Raw genomic sequence first — 26,807 nt, forward strand, 5'->3', positions numbered from 1 at the left:
TGGGAAATGAACACAGTCAGGTGTTTAAGTGCTAACATTATTACTGTCAGATATAAACATGCTGGGAAGTGAGCATGAAACAGCTACACTACAGAAACTCACTGTTCGCTATAAACAGTGAGATCTACCTTCTTTCTTTCATATTTCACCTCTAAGTAAAATGTACTTCAACCAATAATAATTCTTAGTATTTATGGGCTACATAGTAATTTGTGATCCATGTGCCTATCTGTGATTTTTGCCAAATCAGAGCCAATTATTAGGTATTACTATTACTAAGGTTAAAAACTTAACGTAAGATTGAGAGCCAACACTTGAGATGAGAAAAATGAGCCACTCGGGTATTTTTAATTCATGACATCCTTGGAAGGGAAGACCCATGAAATGACTAAATCCTCATCAATTTGTCCTTTTTTTTGTAAGAATGTTTAACATTTTTTTCTGATAACTGAAAGGTAAACAACATGTGAGAAGACATTAACCTGATCCAAAGCACCCGTTATAGAATAGATGAGCTGAGCCTCTTTTTAAAAGTTATGTGTATGAGTGTGTGCTCGTGTGTGAGTTTGTACATTTGTATATGGTACCCTCTGAGGCAGAAAGAGGGCACTGTATCCCCAGTGCCTTGAATGTGCATCTTTAATGTGCACACCCCTGTCTGTACTGTTAATCTATAATAATGCTTGCTAGCATTTTCTGAATGCGTCCTTTTGAGGATTTTTGTTTCTCTCAGTTCATGTCACTCCTCTTGAATTACTTGCATCTGGCTTCCTTTTACTCCACTTATGTCAAAATATTAGCAATCACTTATCACCCCCAAGTCCTTCCTAGGTAATCATGGAAGATTTGCTCCACCAAACTGGGTAACACAATGCTCAGAGGCAGGTATAATAAGAATGGCTTGACGTCTGCGTAAGACCTGGGAGCAGCCCTGTCTGTTTTTAACTCATTTCCAAACCCCTTATAATATTGAATACAACATAAATGTCTGGTAAGTGACACATATTTAGAGAATAATGACTTAGTCTTAGAAATAAAATATCTTTTGGCCAACAGTCTTACCTCCCAAAATTTTATTGCCACAGGCTTGATAGGGTAACATTCACGTATAGTAAGTGTGGTTTTGTTTACCTACTATCCATAGACAAAGACCTAAATCCCAATCTGTGAGCCTTAGAAGTCAGAGGCTAGGGGAGGGAATGAGGTCATGGGAATGTCCCACTTGAGTATGGTTGTTTTCTGATAAAGAGACCACAGAAGTTGGCCTTGACCACCTACAACCTGAGCTTTCAGAAAAAAGATGGCTCCAATAAGTCAAGGAGCTCTCCTGTGACACTAAGTTTCCAACATCTTCATCAAGCCACTTCCCAGAACATCACTTACTAAAGAAATGTTATCTAGGTGTGATGTCTTACTATAACCACCCAAAAGAGCTGACATAGGACCTGTCACAAATATTTATTTTTACTGTGGAAGCCAGACAAGGAACCGAACTCAGATCCTCTAGAGGATCATCAGGTACCTTTAGCTATCAGATGAGTCTTTTGATCACACTGTGTTGACCTATTATCGTACAAACCATAGCCTAAAATATTTCAGGAAACATGTACAGAGACAACTATGATGCTTCACATCTGTTGTTCCAACATCTGGGGACCTAAGGAAGAACTGTCTGGAGTTTGAACCCAGTCTGTGTCATAAAGAAAAGACTTGCCCTTAAAATACATAAATACATTTCTGAATGGCTATATGAATTATCTTACAAATGTTCTTTTTTATAGAGTTAATCCCCCTCAAAGCACCTGGAATATAAAAGGGGCAATGTAGAAGTGATAAGTGAATAAATAAATTAATTAATAGGAGTTGAATAATGACCAAATGGTAATCATGCAACCACATGTTTTCTATGTATTTGAAAAGATGTAGTGAATTACAGAAAAACTATGCAATCCAAGATGCAAGTTTACAGGAAACTCTAATTCACCAAACGAAGCAAATATAATGGTTATAATCCATCCTGATCACCGTGGGTCAGCTTGGCCTTGACTGTGTATTTAATTTACCTATTCATATTTGAAACAAATTATATTGAGGGTAAATAAACAGCCAAAAGCCATTTTAGCAATAAGTATCGTAAATGAATTTTGTATGAAATCACGTCTCTATGAACATGCTCTGAGCTAAGTCTATTCCTTGCAAATATCTTCTGGACCTCAGGAAATGAAGAGGGGATATGTAATGTTTTGTAGGGGCACTCACTGTAATATGCTTTCTTCCTTTCGCTGAGAAGTATCTTTTCAATATCTCTGTGCATTAAACCTGTTTGAAGTGGTTCCCGAAGCTCAGCGATGGAAGGATTGTCCCCAGGTGTTTAGAGTGCACTCCAGAAAGACTGTGAGGCCACTTTCCCCCTTGCTACTTGTATGTAATTGAATTCAACAATGGGAAACACTTGGCAAGCATAACTTGTGGATATAGCAACATATGTGTTGAAAAACTTACTGTTAAAATGGTCTATTTTTGAGATTCTCAGAGTAACATTTGGGCATTGTGAATACTTTTAGAAGCCGCCTGATGCTATACATTTTAAATAATGTGTGGCATATAAATTTTTGAAAATAAAACATTTGTTCTGTGTTAGTCTAGCTCCCTTAAAATCTGTCATGGACTTTAGATTTATTTTAATGTGTATTAGTGTTTTGCCCACATATATTACATGCATGCCTGATGCTCACAGAAATCAGAAAACAGTGTGGGTGGGATACATTGGAACGGGATCTACGGATGGTTATGAGACACCATGTCTGTACTAGAACCAAATCTGGGTCTCCTGAAAGAGCAACAAGTATTCTTTACCACTCATCCCTGCCATAAATGCTTCTAGGTGAGTTTATTCTATTATGAGCTGTTTTTATGCTAAGCAGTCTACTTAATTTCACTCCTACATATGAGCTTGATGAATTCTGTTTCTTTATCAAAAACACATTTTTTAATACAATATATTCTGATCATGGTTTCCGCTCCCCTGACTCCCCCAGCCCCTCTCCACCTCACCTATCCATACAAATACACGCCTTCTTTTTCTCTGTGTTTAGAAAACAAACAGCCAAAAAGAAAAAGGAAAAGAAAGAAAAAGCACATGTACATGCACGCTATCTCTCATACATATACACGCAGACACATACAAACACACACACATAGAGAGAAACACACAGACACACACAGACACGCACATACACACACAGAGACACACACAGACATGCAGACACGCACACACACAGACACACACACACACACACACACACACACACACACACACACACACTCCTATAGGTGCACACAAGCATGCATACCATAAAAATACAAAACCAGAGACCATAATAGACAAGCAAAATACCAGTGTTTCACTTCTGTTTTTTTGTAAATTTTTAACACATAGGTTTGACTCACAGCTCTTCATACTTTTTCCTAGTAACCCATAAGTATGCCACCCTAAAAGTCCATGTCCCAGAGACATGTCTACTGATGCCTACTGGGATTTCTCACATGTCTCTAAACATGGAGCACTGATGACATCCTTTGAAATCCCACCCTCTTCTACTCAAAGGACAACCAGTGTTCTCTACTTTGAAAGAAGAGAGGGAGTTGTCAGAGTGAAAATCAGGTCTCTTATGCTGACCTCATGAATAATAACTAAGTAATCCCAGGAGTATGAAGGAGGGAGGGGCATCTTTTGCATGTCAACCTGATAATAACGATCTTAGAAGCTGGCCGAAATCACAGACTTGTACACAGGCTTAATAACTCCTACAGAGGCTCTTCTACAAGGGCACTAATCTAACAAGTGTCAGCTAAGCCCCAGACTGCTTGTCTTGTCTCTAATCACTGTATCCAAAAAAGACTGTTTCAGAGTCTAACAATGATCTCAACAATGATCTTCATTGCTGTCTTTAAACTCTGTGCCTCCCCCTATCCTCTGCCTATGTTTCTTGTTTGTTTGTATTTTATTTGTCTTTTTGCTTTGCATGGTTCACTTACTTGCAAAGCTGGGCAGAACCCACTGTGGTGCCATGATTCTCCCAACTACATTTTTTTCTGCTATTTACTGCTTTCTGACTCAGTGACGTTTTAGTTCTGTCAATAGTACTCGTGTTTTCTGCAAGCATTGACTTAATCAAGTGGTAAACAAAATATTCATATAAGTGCCAAAGAAATTATTTCCATTCACTGAGCAGATATGGAATCCTCTCTTGCCAGTGTTCCCCAAATGCAACAGTGGAACAGTTGCATGTTATATGTACTATAGTGTTCTGGAGATACCTAATAGGACACAGGAAGGTTAGACTACATGCCTACACTGTGTCCTTTTACAAATGAGACTTGTGGATCACCTACTTTGGTATTTTTAGGCAATCAGATCCCCTTAGATAACAACTTTGGGTTCTGCATACTCTATGTGAAGTTAAAATGCATACCTTACTCCTATTTTTATCCCTAGAACATACTAATGACCTAAATGGTTCTATAGCAAGAATTGATCCCAGCTCCCGTCTGTCTCAACAGTCTGTGTGGTGAGTTAGCCTTTTCACAAGTCCTATAGGTTCACGTAATGAGGTGTTAGCCTTAGAAGCTTATGGGTTCCATGTGAGCCAACATGGTAGCAGATGCATTAATTGAGTTGTTTCCTATGGACAAACTAGCACGTTTGTGACACCAAGTGCCAACATCTGAATATGGGATAAGTTTAGTTCCAGAACTGCTTTTACGTCTAGTACACTAATAATCACGCTAGATGTGGTTATATGTTCCACAGTCAACCATTTTATTTCTCTCAACTGTGTCACATGCACTTCATCAGGCGACCTTAATTTTTTTTTTTTTTGCCTAGAAGATGTTTAAGAAATTTCTTGTTGTCCACCCTGATCTTGATAAGTGGTTCTCAGCAAAAGTATTTGGTTAAAACCAGAGTTAGGATGTTTAATTCAGGGGGTTGGGGATTTGGCTCAGTGGTAGAGCGCTTGCCTAGGAAGCACAAGGCCCTGGGTTCAATCCCCAGCCCCGAAAAAAAAGAAAAGAAAAAAAAAAGATGTTTAATTCATCTGATTGCAACACCCCGGGAGCTTTCCTTACGCTTAGCTGAGAGCACAAAGCCATTTTAGTCATAAGGCAACTACTGGATTTAACTCTCTTCCTCACACATCTGATCTTGTCTCTCACTTCACTATTCCAAGCAGGATAATGCACTTGCCTCTGTGTCCTTTGCAGATGCTGAGCGTGTCCCCACCTCCAGGACCTTCTCTCAATTGCTTCCTCCACCCTTGAAGCATGGGCAGCAGAAATTTTTTATCCTCCTCTCTTCTAAGTTTTGCTTATTAAGGCACAGTCACATTAATTACTTCCAGTGCTAAGCCCTGCTCTTGCTCCCTTAAAATTTAACCTGCCTCACTTTTAATATAATCCCTTTCAGATAGTAGTAAATAGTACCATTTTTATGATAGGTTATTTTGTGTCTCATTCCAGCATAAAGCAAACATCCTGAGGGCTCTCTCTCTCTCTCTCTCTCTCTCTCTCTCTCTCTCTCTCTCTCTCTCGTGTGTGTGTGTGTGTGTGCGTGTGTGAGTGTGTCTGTGTGTGTGTGTTTGTATGTTATCTCTTTTCTTGTCCGTTGTATCTGTCACATCTGTAACATTGCTTGACTCCAAATGTCCCCTTAAGACATTTATACACATCTATAGGGCTGTGTACAAATTAAATGTTATATAACTATACAATTATGCATATCACCCATATATGTATATATACAATGGGTGGGCAGAATAAGATATTCTAAGGTGTTTGAGCTACCCAAACAACTAAAATATGTTAACTTCAGTTATTAAAAAGCTGCTATGTACATAATAAGAAGAAATGTTTATGGACGCAAATGAAGAAAATGAGGCAGATATTTTACTAACATGTGTCTTTGTTATAGGATCCTATTGAGATATCAGATTGCATTGTGGGTATCCAAAAGACTCAAGAGGCAAAATTTAAAATAACGATGACTATATTAGCAATGTTCTAAGTCTAGCCTGGAAGCTCTTATCAGTATTTTGATTTTACAAAAAGATGCTTCATAAAGTTAAACTGCCTGCTGTCATCACTGAACATCTGGTCTCCACCCTCAGGGGCAGAAGAAGGGGAGGGTTAGCAGCACTGACTGGGTCACTGATCCCAGGAACCAGTAGTGTGGGGTTACTCATAGCATTATGAACATCACCTAGAACAGTGACTAAGATCTGTGAAAAGCGCAAGGGCAGGAAACAAACACGTAGAAACTATGAACTCACACTTTAAATCTCCTGTGAAGACTTATGCCTAAATGCCCATCATCATGGGGAACATAGTGACTGAATCTCAAAACAACAACAAAATGACCCGTATGTGTATGACACATATTCATCTAAACCATTCTCCTAAACAAACACTATATATGGGTAACATGTCAACTTAAGTGTGTAGATTGACTGTTTTGTCAATTCACTTTTAAGGAATGTTATATTAATTAAACTCTCACTAATTATTGTTTGTAACTGTTTGATCTACATTTACTATGCTAGACACTAACTAATTTACCCTATTTGTTGACAGAGATATTTAATTTCTCAATTTGCTTTTCACATGGTACATAGATATATTGCTATCTGCCAATTAGACTATTGTGTCGGTCACAGAAGGAAAGAAAAGTAAAAAGGATAATTTTCTCTGAAAGGTTTTCTAACAAATATTAAAACAAACATTCTACAGCATGTTGCAATTAAAAGAGACAGATCAATCTTTGTGTGTCATCAAGGGCAACATTGAAGAGTAACGGTCAATTAGTATCAAGCATTATACTGGTTTGTAGTCACAAGTTTGGAATTTTGGCTTCTTTTAAAAAGAGAAATATTATTTTTGCTTTACTCTCAGGCGGGTGGATAACAGGGCTGCTTCAGATTGTATATCGCACTTGACTATGATTTGTCTTGTGTTCTCGCAGGGGCATGATTTTGCCTGCTGCATATAGTCTCTGCAAATTTATGAATTTTGGAATTCTAGGGACTCTCCGGAAAGTATATAAATGCAAGAACTGCAAGAGATGATCAGTTGTTGGTTGGGTGTGTTGGTTGCAATTTGTTAAAAACAGTTGTGTACAAAGAAGAAATAACAAGAAATTAGATATATTGGTAACAAAGATCTAACTTGCCCCAAGGAACTCAAAGCCTCTAATGAGCAGAAAGTAATCTAATGATAATGTTGCCCCTTTCCCCTCTGTCTTAGGGTTTTACTGCTGTAAACAGACACCATGACCAATGCAAGTCTTATAAAAAGCATTTAATTGAGGCTGGCTTAGAGGTTCAGAGGTTCAGTCCATTATCATTAAGGTGGGATCATGGCAGTGTTCAGGAAGCTATAGTGCAGACAGAGCTGAGAGTTCTACATTTTTATCTGAAGGCTACTAGCAGAATACTGGCTTCCAAGCAGCTAGGACTAGGGTATTAAAGCTCACGCCCACAGTGACATACCTACTGCAACAAGGCCACACCTCCAAATAGTGCCAGTTCCTGAGCCAAGCATATTCAAACCATGATACCCTCTATCCTGTTTCTCTCTCTTGTCTAGTGTTAGGGATTGAAAAGGTAGAAGAAAACGGGGGGGGGGGGATGGTGGAAGAAAGAAGAACCCACAAAGTAGCAAAGACCCAGTTACAATGGTTTGAATGAGGTGTCCCCCATATGCTCATTAATTCCATCATTTTGATCCCCAGTGGGTGGTGCTGTTCTGGAAGGTTATGGAAGCTTTAGGAGGGAAGCCTTACTGCAGTGAGTGTTTACTGAGGGTGGACATCGTGGGTTTCAAGCATAGCCCTACTTACTGTTCTTTTCCTGCGTGATGGTGACATGTTACTAGCCAGCTTCCAGCTTCTACTGACAAATCTTATGGTTGTCATATCTTCTTTGTCATGGTGGACACTAGCACTCAGGAAATGTGAGCTAGAATAAAGCCTTTCTCCTCCAAGTTATTTGGGGGGGGGGTCAGACTACTTTATCACAGCAACGTGAAGGTAATGAATACAGGCATTACATACAATATAGATATGCATATGTACATAAAATATACATAGAAATTTTTGGGCTGTGATTCTTTTGTATGTCATGGAGACAATGGATTCAATTCCAGTTTGATGCCCTTACTACTTGTAAGACACCAGAGGATCAATTGAGAGTTTCCATGTCTGTCTTGTTCATTATGTAGAAGTGAATGAAGAGCGAATTAGTACACAATCGTCATGGTTAGAATAAATAAGACAGGAAGGCATCATGTACCTTTCAATTAGTAAATATAAAAGAACGAGTTTCTACTGTAGGGAGTGCTGTTTTCATATAAATAAGGACATGCTTCATGGCTTTCAGGACCTTAATGAATAGATAGAAATGACATGTTCCAGATATGCAAGAATGTTACTTAAAAGTGGATGAGATGCTAAAGATAGCATATTGCAAACACTGGTCACTACAAATATGAAAGGTACCAGAACGGAAAGAGGTGTGATAGGGATAAGAGGAAACCTAGGGGAAAGAGAAATAACCCGTAGATAAGATAAGGAGGGGGAATAGGAAGACTCAGCTATGGAACCTAAGGAGGCATGGACCTAGCAAGGGAAGGAAGGCAGACAAGGAAAGGATGAGCAGAGCAGGCTACTCTGGGTAGGAAAGGCAGTGCGGTTTTAAAACAGTCTGACTGCAACTTGAAGTGCCATGTTCCACTGATAACCCTGGGAGGACCACTCTCTTATGACGGGAAGCAGAGGAGGAGTTGGGGAGGAGTAGGAGGGGAGAAGGGAAGGAAAAGTGAGCTGTTGTCTAGGCCAGAACAGAGTTTCACTGATGCCTCTGTTTTCAAGTCATCCCCCACTCAGATAAGTATAGCTCACTCATACACCGCAAAGTACCCTCTCCAGAAAACTCAGTGGTCGCCCAGTTGGGATTTTGGTGGCTAGTTTGTTCTGTGGCTCGTCTCTTCTTTGGGGGTAAGTATATGTCTGTTTGCATCTTCCTAAGAATAGCATCCTGTAAGACACAATAGCAGCCTACAGACAGATCTGCCTTAGTAGGTGAAGGAAGAAAAGAGCCTTGGCTCAGTGAATCCCTTATTATAGGACAAACTGAGGCCATCAGCTGAAGGTTTATCTAACTATAATGCATGGCCTTCTTAGTTGTTTCTGTGGAGGAGAACCGAGGGTGGAAGATGGCCAAGGGTCTTTGTGCAGTATACTGACTGGAAATGGCGATTCCTGCTCACAGTTTGTTACCCACGGAGAGTCGAAGATCCTTTCAAATAGCTCAGTGCTTCCACAGTTCATCAGAGAAAATTGAATATTTACCAAGAACACTGCTCATTCCGTGAGAAATGACCAAGATTTGGAGTTCTCATTTATGTATTTATTTCAAAAGAGCACGCAGAGGAGCAACAAATATGAAGATGGGTGCACAATTAAAGTAGGGAAGAATGCAGATCTGTACTCATTTCAAGCCCAGTTGAGATAATCACCAAGGATTCCAGGACTCAGAATTCCCAGGAAGGGAGAGTGAGTGTTGGGAGAAATGGTAGAGCAGTTCCCGGACATTTCTATGAACAATGCCTTCGTTATCCTATCCTACCAATGTGCCCTAAAGAAAATAAGTCTCTCTCTCTTCCTCTCTCCTGCTTTTCTCAGGACCCTTACTTCCATTCTCTTATCTAAGAGGTCTCGGCTGTTCTGTCTTCTGGTTTTTATTGTCTGTAATCATGCTCTAACTGGAGTCCCAGAGATTCTGAATTGAAATAACAATAATTTCTCATTGCCTTAAGACATAAACCACTATAACACCTCTTTCTTATTGTCAAGGTTGTGTGGACCAAGACTCCTCACTATACTAAAAGCTTCTAAAGTCTACCCCATTGGGCTGGGTCCCAGTTTTCTTTCAATTGCTGTAATAAAATACCCTGACAAAATCCAAACTGAGAGCAAACAGGTTTACTTTAGCCAACAATTTCTTCTTACAGTCTGTCATTGTCAGGATGTCCAGGAATCAGGGCTGGAACAAATAATGACATCATATCCATGGTCGAGAACAGAAGGCGAGAAAGAGAATGAAGGCCTACATGCCTACAGTCTAGCTAACACACAAACACAAGCACATACACACACACACACACACCACACACACACACATATACATATATACATATATATATATATATATGTATGCATATCCAGGACCTAAAACTAGGAAATGGTGACCCTCAGTTTAAAGCTGTGTTTTTACACGTAAATTAACATAGCCAAAACCCCTCCCCATATGTCCACAAGCTATCCCAGTCTGGACCATTCCTTATTGAAAGTCTTTTTTCCAATGTATGACTGTGACAGTTAAAACTAACTAACACATGATAATAGACACCGTTCCCAAGAGACTGAGTCTTTGATGCAATAAAGCAGGATGAATTCTCACAGTGGAACCTAGTCCCACTTAACAGTTGTTCTTATAAATAGATCACAGCAGATAAATTAAAATGCATAGAGAGAGAGAGAGAGAGAGAGAGAGAGGGAGGGAGGGAGGGAGAGAGAGAGAGAGAGATAGAGAGAGAGAGAGAGAGAGATTGTAAAACTTGGGGATAGGCAGTAGAAAAGATAGAAGAGGGTGGCTTTCTGCAAGACAAAGAAGAGATGGCCTCGGAGAATGCCAGCCTTACCACACCTTGATTGTCCATGATTCTGCTCTCAAGAACTGGAAAAAAATTTTCTACAGTGAAAGCCACTGTGTGATATTGGTGGTGCCATAGATATGTCTTTTGTTTGGAGGTTCTTCCTCTGTCTGTGTCAATGCACTAACTTCATGGGAAAATGGCAACATCTGCTCATTTTTTCAATCTATCACTAAGCACCTTGAGTCATAGTACAAATCAATGAATATTATAAACAGTCCCTCCCTTACTGCTCTCCTAGGACTGATATTGCACAGACACATGAATCTTTATACATCGAAAGTATAACTCATATAATGCATTATGCCCTTAGTACTTTCTTTATGCGGTTTGAACTCACAGTACTTCCAACAAGACACAAGTCATCACTCTGTGACTACCCAAATTCCAAATTCTTCAACAGGTTTTATTTCCCTAAAATATATATACCATTCCCATATCTATTATTATGCAAATGAAATGTTATTCATGCTTAGTCTACTAGATTATATGGGGTTCATTAATTCTGTTTCCCCAAGTTTGACACTTCAGCAAATGTTAGCAAGATATGTGCTTTTGTAGAGAGTCTAGCAGGCAGAGTAGAGAACAGTTGAAAGCATGGGCCATGGATCTACAGAGTAACAGAAGTAAAAGGGGAGAGAATAATGGCCAAGGACAGGACCTTATTCAATTATAAAACATCCACGTTGTTAAGTATGATACATGTCTCTTTAGAGGATTATAAACAAGATTGGGATGATCTCCAAATTGGACAGGAGGTACAGGTAGAGTATTTATGAGAAGATGGTACAGACAGCTAATAGCCAGACACTCTGAAAAGGTCAATGCAAAAAAACCCTTGAAAGCAATAAAGTTATCGGTAGAGTGGATCAATAACCCTACTTACTGAAATGCTAGAGAATTACAGGATTCATCCAACATGGGAGCCACTGGAGGCTTTAGCAAATGCAGTTTCACTAGAGTTGTGAGAAAAACCAAATTGTAGAGCTTAAGAGGATTTATAAAGTGGTGGTAAGATATATACACTGGCTGAAAGAGACCCATGTCGAAACGTCAGGCTAGCATGTGACACTAGAGTCTTGGCTGATGCTAAGAGAAGTCAGATCACAATTACAGTTTTGCTCCATTTCAATCTAGATTACAATAAAAATGATTTCTGTCTTTTACTATGACCAAGATGTGTTTATTCAATAATATCAAGTTTTCTCATCTTAGAACCACAACGATTGTATCACATTGTCAGTCATTATGAATCATATCATGCAGATGGAATGCTGAGCTAGACTTTTCACTTCCATGATTCAACAGAGCATTCCTGAAAGACTGACAGCAGGCTGGCTCTTCTGTAGAATCCTGGGAATGGCATAGGTGGGAGCTTGTGTGCCCCTAGTACGGCAGGCACTCTCCTGTTTATCACAAGTCAATTTTCTACTCTTTTTTTTATCTCTGCCCTCCAGCCTATGCATATTGACAGTAAGAGAGCTGGTTACTGCAGTATTCTGAAGTCACTAAACTATTCCAAGTTAGAGTAGAGAAAAGCCAAGGCTATATTCATGAAATTAATACCTAGGAAAATGTTATAGAAACAAAGAAACAACAACAACAAAACCCATGTGTTTTCACATTTTAAAGCTCTGTAATGAGGATAGAAGGACACATATAATTCCTCACCATTAGAAGATAGATGAAAAAAACCAAACCTGGAAATCAGCTAGCATACATCATATGACATAAGCTGAAAGATAAGTGGATTCTCCAATTTTCCACTTGCTCTGTTAGTTAAGTAAATTTACAGTCTTTCACCTCACAGAATATTCTTTACCTCATATGTGTTATTAATACTTGCCTAGACATATAGTCATGTCATAGATTAAGCAACCATTGTCAAGGAACTTTTCTGTAAATTTCTAATGCATCTAATATTTCTTTCATTGATAGGATAAGAAATTAAGCTCGTACCAACCCTGGAAGCTTCACCCTTTTTGACTAGCTTTCATGGTACCGGAAGATGCACTTTCTTGCTACAGGAGAATATAGTAGTCATCAGCCTGACCAGGCTGTGAACCCTGTGAACCACAACACTCATCTTCTAAAATAGAACCACTGGTTCAAGAGTAGCACAAATCTTACGAGAGAGCCAACCACTTTCTAATTGGATTTAAAGCCTGCTCTAGAAGATGGAACTTATACCTCATCCCCTTAACTCGGTCAAACTTCTTGTGGTTGATTAGGTCATTGGTCCAAGGGGAGAATCTTATAAAGTTATTCCACTAAATGAACATGGTAGCGAACCATCCCTCACGTATTTATTTTTATACCCACAGATCAGTACATCTCCAAACCCTCACCAAAGTAGCTATTTCTGACAGTAGAGAACAACTAATACAGAGATCCATAGTGGTCAACATTCCGAGAATGACAGACCAGGGAAGGACTAGCTCTGGAGGCAAAAATTATATCATTCCCCTGCCCCTAAGAGAGTCAGGGGTAACTGTCAAAGAGGGGACAGAAAAGTTATTAGAGCCAGAGGTAAAGGATGACTTCAGCAAAATAGTAGTTGTTGATCGTGATGGTGGTATTGCACACATGAACATATAGGAGCTGGTTTTGCATGCACAAGACCTGTAGAAGATCAAGCCAGCTCAAATCCAGCATGAATGAGGGGGTGGGGGACTCATGAAGCACCACCCCTAGTTGAGAAACTATTTGTAGTTGATGGCTTCTAGGGATAGTGAGTCAACTTTCTTCAGGGATGTGGCCGCCGTGAGGTTACCTGTACCCCAGTAGATGGTCCTACCCCTGGGTATATACAGATAGAATTAAATGGACTCATCTTGTTTAAAACCAACCACCAAACAAACAAACCAACCAGGATACATGAAATAAAGGAAAAATATGTTGGGCAAGAGACAATTAAAGCAGGCATTGGTAAGAATATTTGATCATGAGAATCAGAACAAAGTAATGAAGGCTTATCAAGGGAGGGGACGAATGCTTTTTCTATGATTTTAGTTCAAGATACTTAATTGAGAACTAAAAGACACGACTTGGAGGGGAAGGAAAGGGGATTAAATTGGATCAAAATTATATATTGATATATATATATTTAATATGTGTTTATATGTGTGAAATTTTCTAATAATATAAAGACCCTTAAATAAATATTAAAATAAAAATTTAAAAATAGCTAATGCATTTTAGAAGGACTTACATATTTCAAAAATAGTAGAATATTCTATTTAGAAAATATTCTATTTGTTCAATTTTCCTTATATTTAAATAAGAAAATATAAACAAATGATAAAACTATTCAAAGACCAGAAAATTTATCACCTTTTATTTATTTACTTGTTTATCAATTAATTAATCAATTATCAAAAGAGGATAAGTTAATAAGAAACAATAAATTGTGTTTCTCCTTCAACCTTCTCTGAAGCTCTTTCTGCATGTAAATCTGTGATCAGCTATTGTAAGTCATTCATTTAACTAACTAATAATCCATAGCCAAAGTAATCTCTGAATCTGATTTTTTTCTCTTATTCTTTTATGACTGTTACTCTTGACTTGCTTGAACCTTAATCTTACATCTACACCCAGATCCCTGGATAAACATTGCCTCTATGTATCCCATGGTCAGTGAAGTGCTCCTGTATGTTCTCCATGACATACTCACTACTGATGTCCTACAAAGGTAATTCATGATGTCACATCAAAATTTGAGGGAAAAAAAGTCACCTATTGGATTCCATTTTATTTACTTATAACTCAGAAGAATCAAAGCATCAAGGATCCTTGAATTGAGCGAGGAATAGAAGGAGTGAGAGCTTGGCTGGAAACCTAGCTGGGAACTGAGAATTTTCCTGGAGCACGAGAAGAAAGGGGATACTGAGGCACACATGCAGTGACATACATTCTGCAAAACCCTATCATTCATCTCTGGGAGTGAGCCGGGAAGATGGCGGGGGCTGAGCTGGACAGCTGATTCGAAGCCTTTAAGGGTTAGCCTTGCCATTGGCCAGCACAGAAAGGTACAATATTGTACCCTTCTTCAAGGATTTAACTGTACAACCAACAGCAGCCACATAGTCCTATAGTAAAGGCTGAATCAGTCCGTTGAGAAAAGGGCAAAAGCTCTAATGAGCTTAGGAATGAAATCCATTGATAGCATTATGATTAAAACATGGGTGGCTTCATTTGATTACACAAATTACCGTGCCAAAGTGCTTATGCTTGTAAATGTATAACACGAGAAATGGCTTGCCTGCTCAACAGGACTGTTGAGTATGAACAAGAATAGAATGTTTTATGAAATAAATATTAAAACATTGGTTTGTTACCCACAGCTCAATTACAATGAGTTCCTTCAATATACTTGAGTGCCTCAAATTATACTTTTAAAATTCTAAGCAGCTGTTTATTTATTACTACTTTTTAAAATTCAAGTTTTTTGGCCCGGATATTTAAATTTCCCACCAAAGGAAAAACTGTGAACATTTAATTTAGTTGTACTTGACATAAACAGAGTGCTAATTAGCGGGAACCCTCCAGGGTGAATCTTCTGATTTTATGAATAAACATTATGGATTGTTCTGCCATCCCAAAAGATATTCACCTCCACAGATGCTGAGGACCAAGGGTAACTTAATGTGTGTACAACGCGAACACATCTGGAGAATATCAAACTAACTCATTTATCTTCAGACATGTCAGTTTAGCTAAGGAGAGTACAAAAGAATTTCACCCTTTGTGTTACTTCTGAGACCAACCAGAGAACAAGTTAAGAGGCAGAGGCTGCTACTGTGTCTCTGCTCCATTGGAGCTGAATAAACACTGAATAAAAACCACAGCAATTTTATTTAATTCTTATTTAAATAAAAAATATTTTTGATGGGAGAATTCCCACAAGGGAATGTGTCCATATTTTGTATTTCACAAATGCATGGGTGCATGTATACAGAAATGTATATATCATATATAAACATGTTGTATGTATGTATGGTTCACATACATAACGTGATTTTCATTGTGTGGTATTTAAACACACTGTCATTTTGAAAAGCTAGCATAAACAAATTTAGGTCACTACAGACCTAATGTAATGAATTTTCTGAAAGTTACTGTAGGTGTTTTTAAATAAGTTGACTTGCTTTTCTATAATGACTTAAGAAGTCAATTACCAAGAATTTGACATTTTCTCTTCCTGAACAAATTCATGAGGAATCTAATAAAGCAATGTTTAGTGGTGGCCCTGGCCCTCAAGCCACTTACAGCTTTTCCTACTGTCCATGTTAGAGATTTTTGACTCATGGTAGACCATTGCATTGCTGGTTTTACTGGAAACTACTATCAGTGTTCACTCAAAGGCATTAAGCAGAACTTAATAATTTTCAGAGCAGTTTAGCACTTTCTTAGTAAGTATTAAAACAGAGGTTTAATGTTGGATTTTCTACATACTACAGTCTTGATAGTGAATCAAACGTATCTACGGTCGCTTTTGTAAGATCCTCCACTTTGGTTATTACAAAGAACTTCTAACCTTTGAAAATAACTACACAACGATATCCATTACTGGAAAGAGGCCTGGTTTAACAACAGAGATCAGAGTAAAGGCAGACTTACCATCATCATATTGGCCCCAGCTGACTATCAAGAGTGAGGCAAGGAGGATCCCATGGGGCATACACTTCCACAGAGCAAACTGTGGGGACATCTTCTGTCAAATTTCACTCAAGGCTGATCTGCAAGAATAGGAAGCAGGAAAGCACATTTAACAAGTTCGTTATCAGCTCTAGGAAAACAAAACTGTCAGAGCACGGAGAAGCTGTAATGACTTCATAGTTAATTACCTGTATCACACCATCCATTATCAAGTAACACTCATGGCTAACACAGAACACTTAGTGTTCTGTAGCCTTCCTATGATTTTTGGAAGATAATATAATGGCTTTGACACTTCTCTTTCAAATATGACAACATTACAAGGAAAACAAACAAAATGGTGTTAATGGTGTGTGCATGTGTGTGTGTGTGTGTGTGTGTGTGTGTGTGAGAGAGAGAGAGAGAGAGAGAGAGACAGACAGACAGACAGACAGACAGACAGACAGTGGCTAGAGATGACTTCAGGAGCTGAGCACTTTGATAGCATGACCAGTGTCCCTGGTTCCATCTCTAGGAGTGAAAGAAGTTAAGAGAATAAACAAAAATTCAAAACTAATGAGTCAGGGAGATGATACTGCTGTGATATTCATAAGAAAACAACATCTTAGCCAAGGTGAGAAAGACACAGTTGGCTTCCCTTGGGGATCCTGAGTCTGCCCACGTGACTTTTCACTCTTCCTTGGTTAACTGAATTTGTGGCTCTTCAGGACGATATTGTTTTATTTCACTTAAAAGCTTTCGAGATGAGAATGACCTTATAGGTCATCACTTTAAAATCATCCCAGTCACTGGTTCTGTTATGATTCCAGAAATAATCCACTTCAATATGAGACCTTGTATGAGCTTATTCCAGGATCTCTTATTTTTGAGAAGATATTACACTAAAAGCATGCGTAGTGGATAGAGAAGATAGACTGCTGTCAACCTAGAATAAGGAGCTCAGGAGAACACCTTATTGTGTCTGAATAAAGAAAATGCAGCACCTCTACCCCTCTGTGCTATTCTTTGTTTAGTTTCTCCTAATTTAAATATTTATTTATTTATTTATTTATTTATTTATTTATTTATTTATTGTATGTATATGAGTACACTGTAGCTGTCTTCAGACACACCAGAAGAGGACATTGGATCCCATTACAGATGGCTGGGAGCCACCATATGGTTGCTGGGATTTGAACTCAGGACCTCTGGAAGAGCAGTCAGTGCTCTTAACCACTGAGCCATCTCTTCATCCCTCTTTGTTCAATTTCTATTTGCTTTAGTCCCAAGCTACCTGCCATACCTTCAATGTATTCAGCATCCGGCAGCCGATAATGAGGCTACAAACCCACCCTGTAAACCCAATACCCTCCATATGGAGAAAATCTCACTCTCTGTAGCCATGTAGAAAGCATGTTATTTTTAAAGGAGGTCTGTGATTCAAGAACTACAGGGCACCAGGTACAACTAGTACCACATTGTGTCAACCAGTGGATCTACCCATGACATGAGTTGAAACAGATCAGATGTTTTTCCACATAGACTATCAATAGCTTTGAGGTCTTTGAATTGCAGAAAACAAACTTCTAGAAGTAGAAACTCTGTACATTGCTAAGAGAGTAGAGGACAGTTTAAACATCACCTTCAAAGCAGGGCTGTGTCTCTAGCAAACATGTGCCAGATCCTCTCTATACAACTCTTTCCAGTAGATCACTCTGCAGATATTACTATGCTTGAGAAATCCAAACTGTGCCCAGAGTTTAAAAGGCATACAGTGAGCTATGAATAACTTCAATCTATTCTCTATTAAGGAGGTAATTTAATTAACACGCTCAACCCTCTGGTGTAGTTAATAGTTACTTTGGCAGTCACATTCAAACCCTGTCAAAATACTGGGGATAGAAGCTTTCACAATTAGGTTTTCAGTCTTACAGATAAGAGAGGAAGTGTTTGATCTTTTCCTGTGGGTTAAAGTGCCTTAACATAATTGTGCTCTAGAGAATATATTAGTTTTGGATCTTACATCAATCATTATATTCCTACAGAATTAAAAAAAGCATTTGCATTTCTCTACCATACCATGTTCTAAAAATCCATTCACCCAGCAAGAACTTACAGAGGGGGTATTGGGTACCACTTGCTTTTCTAGCAGGAAGACAATATCAGTGATGAAAAATGCAATAATTTTCAATTCTCATGATAGTACCTATTAGCCAGATGAATACAGAACTCCATAGATATAATTATTATAGATGACATTTAAAAGGTCATAAGTGACATGAAATGAAAGAGTCAGCATTGTCAAAAAATTACCGTATCACATTACCCTTAGGTACCTGTAAATAGAGGGAATCAGACTGCGCCAAGCATTGATATATGAAGGAGAAAATTCTAAAAGAGCAAAAGCTTTCTACCAGCCCTGCCTGCAAGCTCTCCGCAAGGTGTCTACATTTCAAGCCCAGTCTGTTCACATCTTAGGGCAAGAAAGAAGGTGTCTTCATTTGTTCCTTTTTTATTACAAACCAAAGCCATGACATGACCTCCAGTCTTTAACCCAAGCTGTCTTCAGAGGTACAAGTGGTAGGAGGGACAATAGCAGCAGATCTAGACACATAAGCAACACCCTACAAAAACACTTTTGAAAACGTTGACTTTTCTTTAAGTCACTGCTCCTTGTCACTGTGAAATGGACCAGTGGCTTTCTTGAGACACCAAATCTCGAGTGCGTTGTCACTATGATGAGATGCTGTCCCACATACAATCTCAAGAGGAAACAGGGAAGCCCCAATGGTGTAGTGGGAGACTGACCTTCAACAGTTTGCCAGTCAAATGCCCAGGACTTCTGATCATTGACCCAGTCTAGAAAGAGCAATATTAAAAAGGCTATGTTGCTGTTCTATATTTCCAGTGAGAAGTGTCTGAGACCCACCTAGTAGAGTGAAGCAAAGCTCCTATCAATGCCACCTCAACTACTAACATGAAAACAGGAAGCATCCCACTGTGCTTATACTTCACCATTCACCATATGAATTTCCTAAACTGGCTAGGGAATCCTCTATTAGTTCCAAGGGGAGTAACTTCATTGTTGAAGGAAACTATTTCCAGTTTTAAGTGCAACTGGATAAGTCATGTCCTCCTCTAGGAAATAAGGTTCCATGCAACCTCATTTTTCTAGATTACCTCACTTTTCTTCTTTCTTGTATATTTATATATAAATGTACACCATAGTGCTCATGTAGAAACATTCTCATAATTTCATGTATTAATAAATGTTTTAAGATATTCGAATATACTAAAATTATACTATACATGTCTATAAAACATGCAGGTAAATGATCACATTTTACTTACATTTATATATTTGTTGATCCTATCCTATTTTTTCCATAATTGTATTGAAATACAAGGAAAGAAGCTATTATGCCTCAACCAACGGGACTTAAGAGTAAAAAATAGCCTAACTTTACAATGGATACAATGTTGACCATTCCCTAATGTTCATGTGCTGCAGATTTCTGATGAATGGAGGTGGTAGGTGGGGCCCTTATAGTGGACCCTAGTGTGAGGACTAATGTCACTAGTACATACCCTCAGGATAAGGACACTGTCTTGAGAACGAGTTATTATGCCAAGATAGATTTGATAGTTTTACTTGTAGAGGTCATCCAACCTAAGATACACAAACTAAGGATAAAAATGAGACTTCTTTTAGAACTACTCAGTTAAAAAACCCAAAATGTATCTAAAGTCTAAAAACATAACAGTGTCCTGGCCTATTTACCATGTGCTGACTAGCTCAAAATTCTCATGTTTGATACTGAAGTCATATCTGTACGTGGTTGATTTTTCACATACGGCAAGACAGTGGCACCTATGGCATTAAAACACAAATGCAGGCAAACAACCTTATGTTGTAACTAATATAGATCAGTAACAGATTAAAACCAAGCAGCACTCTTAATAACAGTCAATGGTGTATCTCTTACAGTGCTTTATTATATGAAAATCTGAGCACATTATTACACAGAGCTTACATAACATCGAGAAAGGCAGATGAATTAGTTTTGAATGTGGAACTAAATAATGGTCCTCATGGTGTTTCTAGGTAAATTTGCAGATGCCCTACCAAAGATTCAAATCGTGTGTTATGTCCTACCATGCAGCAATAAAAAATTGGGCCTTCTAGCTAATAAACAGGAAGATGTAAAGATAACAAGATCCATCTTTCCTTCAAAAAATGTTAGATTTGTTTATTTTATATGTATGTGTGTTTTACCTGTATGTAAGGATATGTGCCATGTATATGCCTGGTGCTCACACATTTTAAGAAGGCGTTGGAGGTCCTAGATCTGGAGTAATGGATGATTATATGCTATTGTGTTAATTCGGGAACTGAACTCCAATTCTATGTAAGAACACCAAGTGTCCCATACTGATGAAGCATCTCTCCAGCCCTAGAGATGCCAGTTTCCTGATTCAGTTCATTTATATGAATCAATATCTGGAAATTGGAAAATAACAGGAGAGAAATGGGGAGGGGATGATGGAAGAAAAAGGGAAGGCAGACAGACAGAAACAGAAGTAGAGAGGTGAGAAAGAGGGAGAGATAGAAAGACAGTGAGAGAGGTGGTGTGAGAATGAGAGAAAAAGAGAACAGTAGATAGATAGATGATTGATAGAGATAGAAAGATCATAGATAGATGATAGACAAAAGATAGACTATAGATAGATAACAGAGGATGGATGGATGGATGGATGGATAGATAGATAGATAGATAGATAGATAGATAGATAGATAGATAGGTAGATAGACAGACAGACAGGAAGATGAATAGATGGATAGAGAGATAGATAATAGATCAATAGATGGATAGATGATGATAAAGATAGATAGATACATAGATAGATAGATAGATAGATAGATAGATAGATAGATAGATAGATAGATAGTGATTTTTCTATGCTCTTGAAGGTGAAGACAGCTAGCAGCAGTTTGGATGGCTTCTTGAACCTTTGAGAAGGATTCCCTCATAGAACTTTCAGATATGAAACTAAAAGCAAATGGATCTTTCAAGCATCTAATGAGCCCTGTGGCATAGTCTTTTCTGCAAATCAGACCGTAGGCATTGTGAGTGTGTCTCTGCTAAGGCACTGAACAGAGGACCTGTCAAGCACTACCTTCCCCCCGCCATGGGGGAAATCTACCAGTTTACAGCAATTTGTAGATGGAAAATAAAACTGGATATGAAAGGGTTGAACATACCAAGTATATACAATTCTCATCACTAGACATTAAAGCCACAGCCAGTAAATCAGTGTTTCATTGTTTACATGTCACCAATGGTATTAGAGAACACTAACTGAAACAGCTATTTGAATAATGCCATGTGTATTATATAAACACATAGTAAAGACTAAGAAATGGAAAATGTAACCAAAAGACTTGGTTTACAAATCTAAATACATACTTTGTAAAAGGTATTTATTTAAATGTTGTGAACTCTCTGTTTAGCTCTGTACCCCATTTTTAAATTGAGTTATTTGATTATTTGGAGGTTAACTTCTTGAGTTCTTTATATATTTTGGATATTAACCCTCTATCGGATGTAGGGTTAGTGAAGATTTTTTTCCCCAATCTGTAGGTTGCCAATTTGTCCTACTGATAAAGTCCTCTGCCTTACAGAAGGTTCTTGATTTCATGAGGTCCTATTTATCAATTGTTGATCTTAGAGCCTGAGCCATTGGTGTTCTGTTCAGGAAATATCTCCCGTACTGATGAGTTCGAGGCTCTTCTCCACTTTCGCTTCTAGAAAATTCAGTGTACCTGGTTTTATGTTGAAGTCCTTGATTCGCTTGGACTTGAGCTTTGTGGAAGGTGATGAATATAACTTTATTTTTATTCTTCTACATACAGACCACCAGAAAGACCAGTAGCATGTATTGAAGATGCTTTCTGAGGCTATAATGTCCTTACAGACAGGAGCCTAGGATGACTGTCCTTTGAGAGACCCTACAAGCAGCTGACTGAGACAAATGCTGGTACTTACACCTAACCATTAGACTGAAGTTGGGTGCCACTTTTAGTTAAATTAGCGAGTGACTGAAGGAGTGAAGAGAAAGGTGACCCCATCCATGGGAAGACCAGAAGTCTCTAACCTTGACTCCAGGGAGCCTCCATCACATATATAGCAGAGGACTTCTTGGTCTGGCCTCTGTGGGAGATGTCCCTAATCCTCAAGAGACTTGAGGTCCCAGGGAAGGGGGAGGTCTGCCGGGGGAGAGCAACCCCTGGAGGCAAGGGGGAAGAGGAATGGAATATGGGACTGTGGGAGGAAGGACCAAAAAAGGGGACAATAATGGAATGTAAATAAATACTTTTATAACCTATTATTTGACATTCATAACCTATTATTTGAGCAAACCCTATGATATTGCAATGTTTATAGAAAATATAAATGTTTGCATCAAAATACATATTTGTTATGAAAATATTCAATACATCCCTATATTCATTATGAAAAGTATAGTGTGGAACACAACTGAAAACAGTTATCAAAAACTAATTCTTTAGGTCTCATTATGACATATTTTATTGGGCCATTTATTTTCAGAATTAATGAAATATATCAAATTTCCTCTATTATGTCTATACGGCCCTTCCTAGCCAAATATTATTTGTATCTTAAAGCTCTTTCTTTATAAAACCCTTAAAGATACATTAACATAAGTCAGAATATACAAATACTAATTTAATATGTTTTTAAATGGTGAGATTATTGGAAATTGACCAAAAGTTTGTTTTATTCAGAAGAAATTTTCTGAAAATAAGACACAAGAAAATAAGCAAAAACACAATGGAAGTTTAAATTATACCTTTTCCCAATTAATTAGCTCTCCTCACCTGTAGAAAATAGTGCCATCCCAACAGGTTCATCGCTGAAGTTCAGAGGTTCAAGATTTAATTACCATTCCTAAAGTATGCTGCCTAGCTTCCAAAACTATAAATAAAAAAAAAATCCACATTTTTCATGATTCAGCAAGATATCTCCCTTAGGAATAAATCATTAAAGAGTATTAACTTCATGCAAATTAATGGCTAGAGACTTCCCCATCGACTTTCTGAGACGGATGGTTAGATCAGAGCCAGCCATTCCTCGTGGATGTGCGAAGCTTCTGAGTAGACTTAAGGTGTGGGCGTCATTACTCTGAGGCCCTCGGGGAAAGATGAATCAGATATTAGGAATGATTTTGGAGCAGCAGTTTTAATGAGGATGATGATCTGCTGAAGGGGAGGATGGAGAGGGAAGCACACTGCAGCTTCTTGCCCTCCCTCACCCTCATGCATCTCAAAAATTAAATTCTGTTGCTACCTTGTAAACTGAAGACTTGAAGGAACCAGAGTATTCAGAAGGCAGTATGTATTGGGTATCATTTATATTTTTTAAAATTTTTTCCACTTTCACTTGTCAACGCAGTGTGAATGTATGTACACACACATACATATATATATATATATACATATATACACACATAAACAAACACACATACACACTGTATATATTATGTATGTGTCTACATGTGGACGTACAAAGTTTATATAACCATCATCCTCAATGACGATTTCCCTTTACTCACTGAGGTCAGACATGATGCTCTCTGGGACGTTCTGGTGCCCACTGTCCAAGGCAAGAATTATAGGCAGCCCGCCATTATTTCCTCTGGCATTTGCATGGGTTTTGAGGGGCACCAAACTCTGGTCCCCGTGCATCTCTAACAAGCACTTTAAATGATGTGCGAGAACACTCCCAAAGTTCTATTTCTTCGTCACTGCACCTGACTCAGAGGTCACTTGGGTGACTGGAAGTTTAGGGTGATGCTGCACCTGAGAGAATCCAAGAATGAAGGAGTACATGGGTTCTGCTAAATTTCAACTGCTATTAGCTTTGTTCTTGGATGTCTAATGCCTGACTTTTATTTTTATCTTGGATTTAAAAATAAAATAAGCATCTATTAATTCTATTAGTTGCCAATGAATTGTCTTTACTCTGTTTTTCATTACACTAGAATAATATAAATATCCGAATGGTGCAAACATCCTGCACAGGCCATGCCTTCCCCACTGCTTCCTCCTTAGTCAGAGTAGACCATGTTGGCCAAAGAGCTGTTTGTGTTGTTCAGATCATGGTGCCAATTTGAAATCTCTCTTCTTACAGCCTGCCGGGTAACAGCCAGGCAGTGTGATATCAGCTCTCTCTACATGCAGAACCCAAGTGCCATTACCATTTTGTTCCATAAATGCTGTTTTCGTAAACACACACTGTGAGAACTTGTAACTGGCTTTAGTATATTTTGTCTGGGAAAGAAAACTATATGTCTTTAAGGTATGCGTCATCTGAACAACAACATGTTGAAGACATGGGATAGGTAGAAGTTCTATGTCTATAATGTGCAGACTATCTGTCTAGATGACATACAAACCTAGGATAAAATAGGTGGAAATTTCGGTGATACTGTTATCCATTACATTCTCAAAAAGAAAGAAATCAACAAACAATGACAAAAATAGTAATCATTAGAACTGCTACATAGTTACTAGGAAGACTATAAATATCATACAATAAACATATATTCAGAAATTCCTTTCCATGAGCACCAAAAATTTCTCAATATAACGTAAGAACACACTTCAGGCTGTCCTTACCATTCTGGCTGTCCCTTTTGTCTCTAGTGTTAATATATGCTCTAAGGTTTGCAACAAACCTGCGAGCATGTTTAAACATGCCACGAAATCTCTGGGTTCCTCTGCTACTGGTGTGTGTTTGTCCATGCCTTTTCTATGCTTCTGAGGCTTAAAGGGGATTCTGGACAATCTTTTAAGCCAGCTTTTGGCAATAGCTGCACATCGTTTGTGAACAACACTGTGACTGACATAACCTCTCATGAGAATCCTTAAGAATTAAAAGTATACATATCGCTCTTGCAGAGGCGAATGGGAAAGAAGGAGAAGAGAATGGTTCCACTGCATTTCATTCACCTGGGTGCTTCCTGGTATTCACTAAACCTAATTATAAAGAAGCTTTTCCAGGTGAACACCATGGTTGCCATAGACACTCCAAGGTTGTCGCGTATGGGATCCTAAAAACGCTTGGTGTAATAATTCGGAGAAAATATAGCTTTTAAAAGGTCTATCTAAATATGGTGGGAAGAAATACCAATGTATAAAGTATAGAATAATAAACTCTGATGGCATCGAAGCCATTTTTTTTCTAGAAGCTTTCTCATATCCCTTGCACCATTTTTGTTATTTTAAAATGATCGGCTATAAAAGTAAAACCTGTAAAATGGTGGAACTGTCTAATATGTTGATGGTGTAAACTCAGACGTTTTCTCCAGACATTAGTGCATGAAAGAGAAAAAATAATGTATTTAATGATATCGAAAGGGGCTTTAGACGAAAGTGGACAAGCAAAACAGCTGGCAAATGGACTCAGCTCCACGAGGCATTGCTAATTAAAGTGGGAAACACTGTTGGCAGAGATTAGCCTCTAAAAATCACTTCGACAGACTCACAGGAGAAGCAGACTAATTTTAGTCCCTGGAGCTAAGGCTGAAATTATATCACATACTATCTTCCACTCGCCAAGTAATACAGGCCCGGTGAACGCCATCCAACTGCCATATTAAGCCACTGTAAGTGTGGCTCATGTCTGTAATTTTCTTGTAATCTCGTTCTGAGGAAGAGTGCTCTGTAAGCCTCAGTAATTAGAACGGAGTAAGTGCCTGGCAGCGGGAAAATAGAAACAAACAAGAGTAACTAATAAGAAAGAGAAGGAAAACAGACTGATAAGCAAAGCTTTCCTTACAATCTTGCAAAGAATATCTAAATGTGAGGATTTTACGCGCTGATCGTGGCTGCAGATATCCCCAGGAGATACAGCGAAGGTCCTATATGGGACTCAACATCCCCAGAAGCAGAAAGCTTTGCTTCCCTGAAATGCAGGCTCCGCTGTGGGGAACATTACTGTTTCTTCCCTCTGTAGACATCTGGCTCCGTCTATCCTACCTCTGAGCCCCAGGTCTCTCCAACCCTGGAGTTCTGTGCGGAGGGGAGCAGGCTCTGCTGGGTAGGGATTACCATGGGGCAGAAAGGAAGAGGCACGTTCTAGGCTGGTTTCACGCCATAGGCCCTTGCCCCTGTCAATCTCCGGTCCGCCAAGTTTTTTATCCAATGGAGTCTGAGGGAATGAGCTCAGATACTCAAATACTGCTATAGACTAAAACTGTTTCTCATTGGCTGTTTTCAAAACATGTCGCTACAATGTTAAAGTTTAGGAAGCAATTGTTTTCTGGTATGGTGAACTTATGAATGTTGGGAATAGCTTTGATTCTTGGATTATTGCCCA

The 26,807-nt window shown here is 38.6% G+C and overlaps 1 protein-coding gene and 1 non-coding gene across 7 annotated transcripts in view; one reads left to right on the plus strand and one right to left on the minus strand.

Moving 5' to 3' along the window:
• Nucleotides 1-26,807, minus strand: part of Pcdh15 (protocadherin related 15) — a 1,498,824-nt gene that overhangs the window by 686,483 nt on the left and 785,534 nt on the right. For all 6 annotated transcript variants that reach the window (XM_063279549.1, XM_063279551.1, XM_063279550.1 and 3 more), the window contains one exon: nucleotides 16,387-16,505. In XM_063279549.1, the coding sequence (XP_063135619.1) occupies nucleotides 16,387-16,477 (91 nt within the window). In that variant the 5' untranslated portion in view covers nucleotides 16,478-16,505. The remainder of the gene's footprint in view (nucleotides 1-16,386; nucleotides 16,506-26,807) is intronic.
• Trnap-agg62 (transfer RNA proline (anticodon AGG) 62) lies at nucleotides 4,982-5,064 on the plus strand. The gene has a single exon. It is a non-coding gene; the product is annotated as a tRNA-Pro (tRNA).

Source organism: Rattus norvegicus, chromosome 20, assembly GCF_036323735.1.
Source record: "Rattus norvegicus strain BN/NHsdMcwi chromosome 20, GRCr8, whole genome shotgun sequence".
Classification (NCBI taxonomy): Eukaryota; Metazoa; Chordata; class Mammalia; order Rodentia; family Muridae; genus Rattus; species Rattus norvegicus.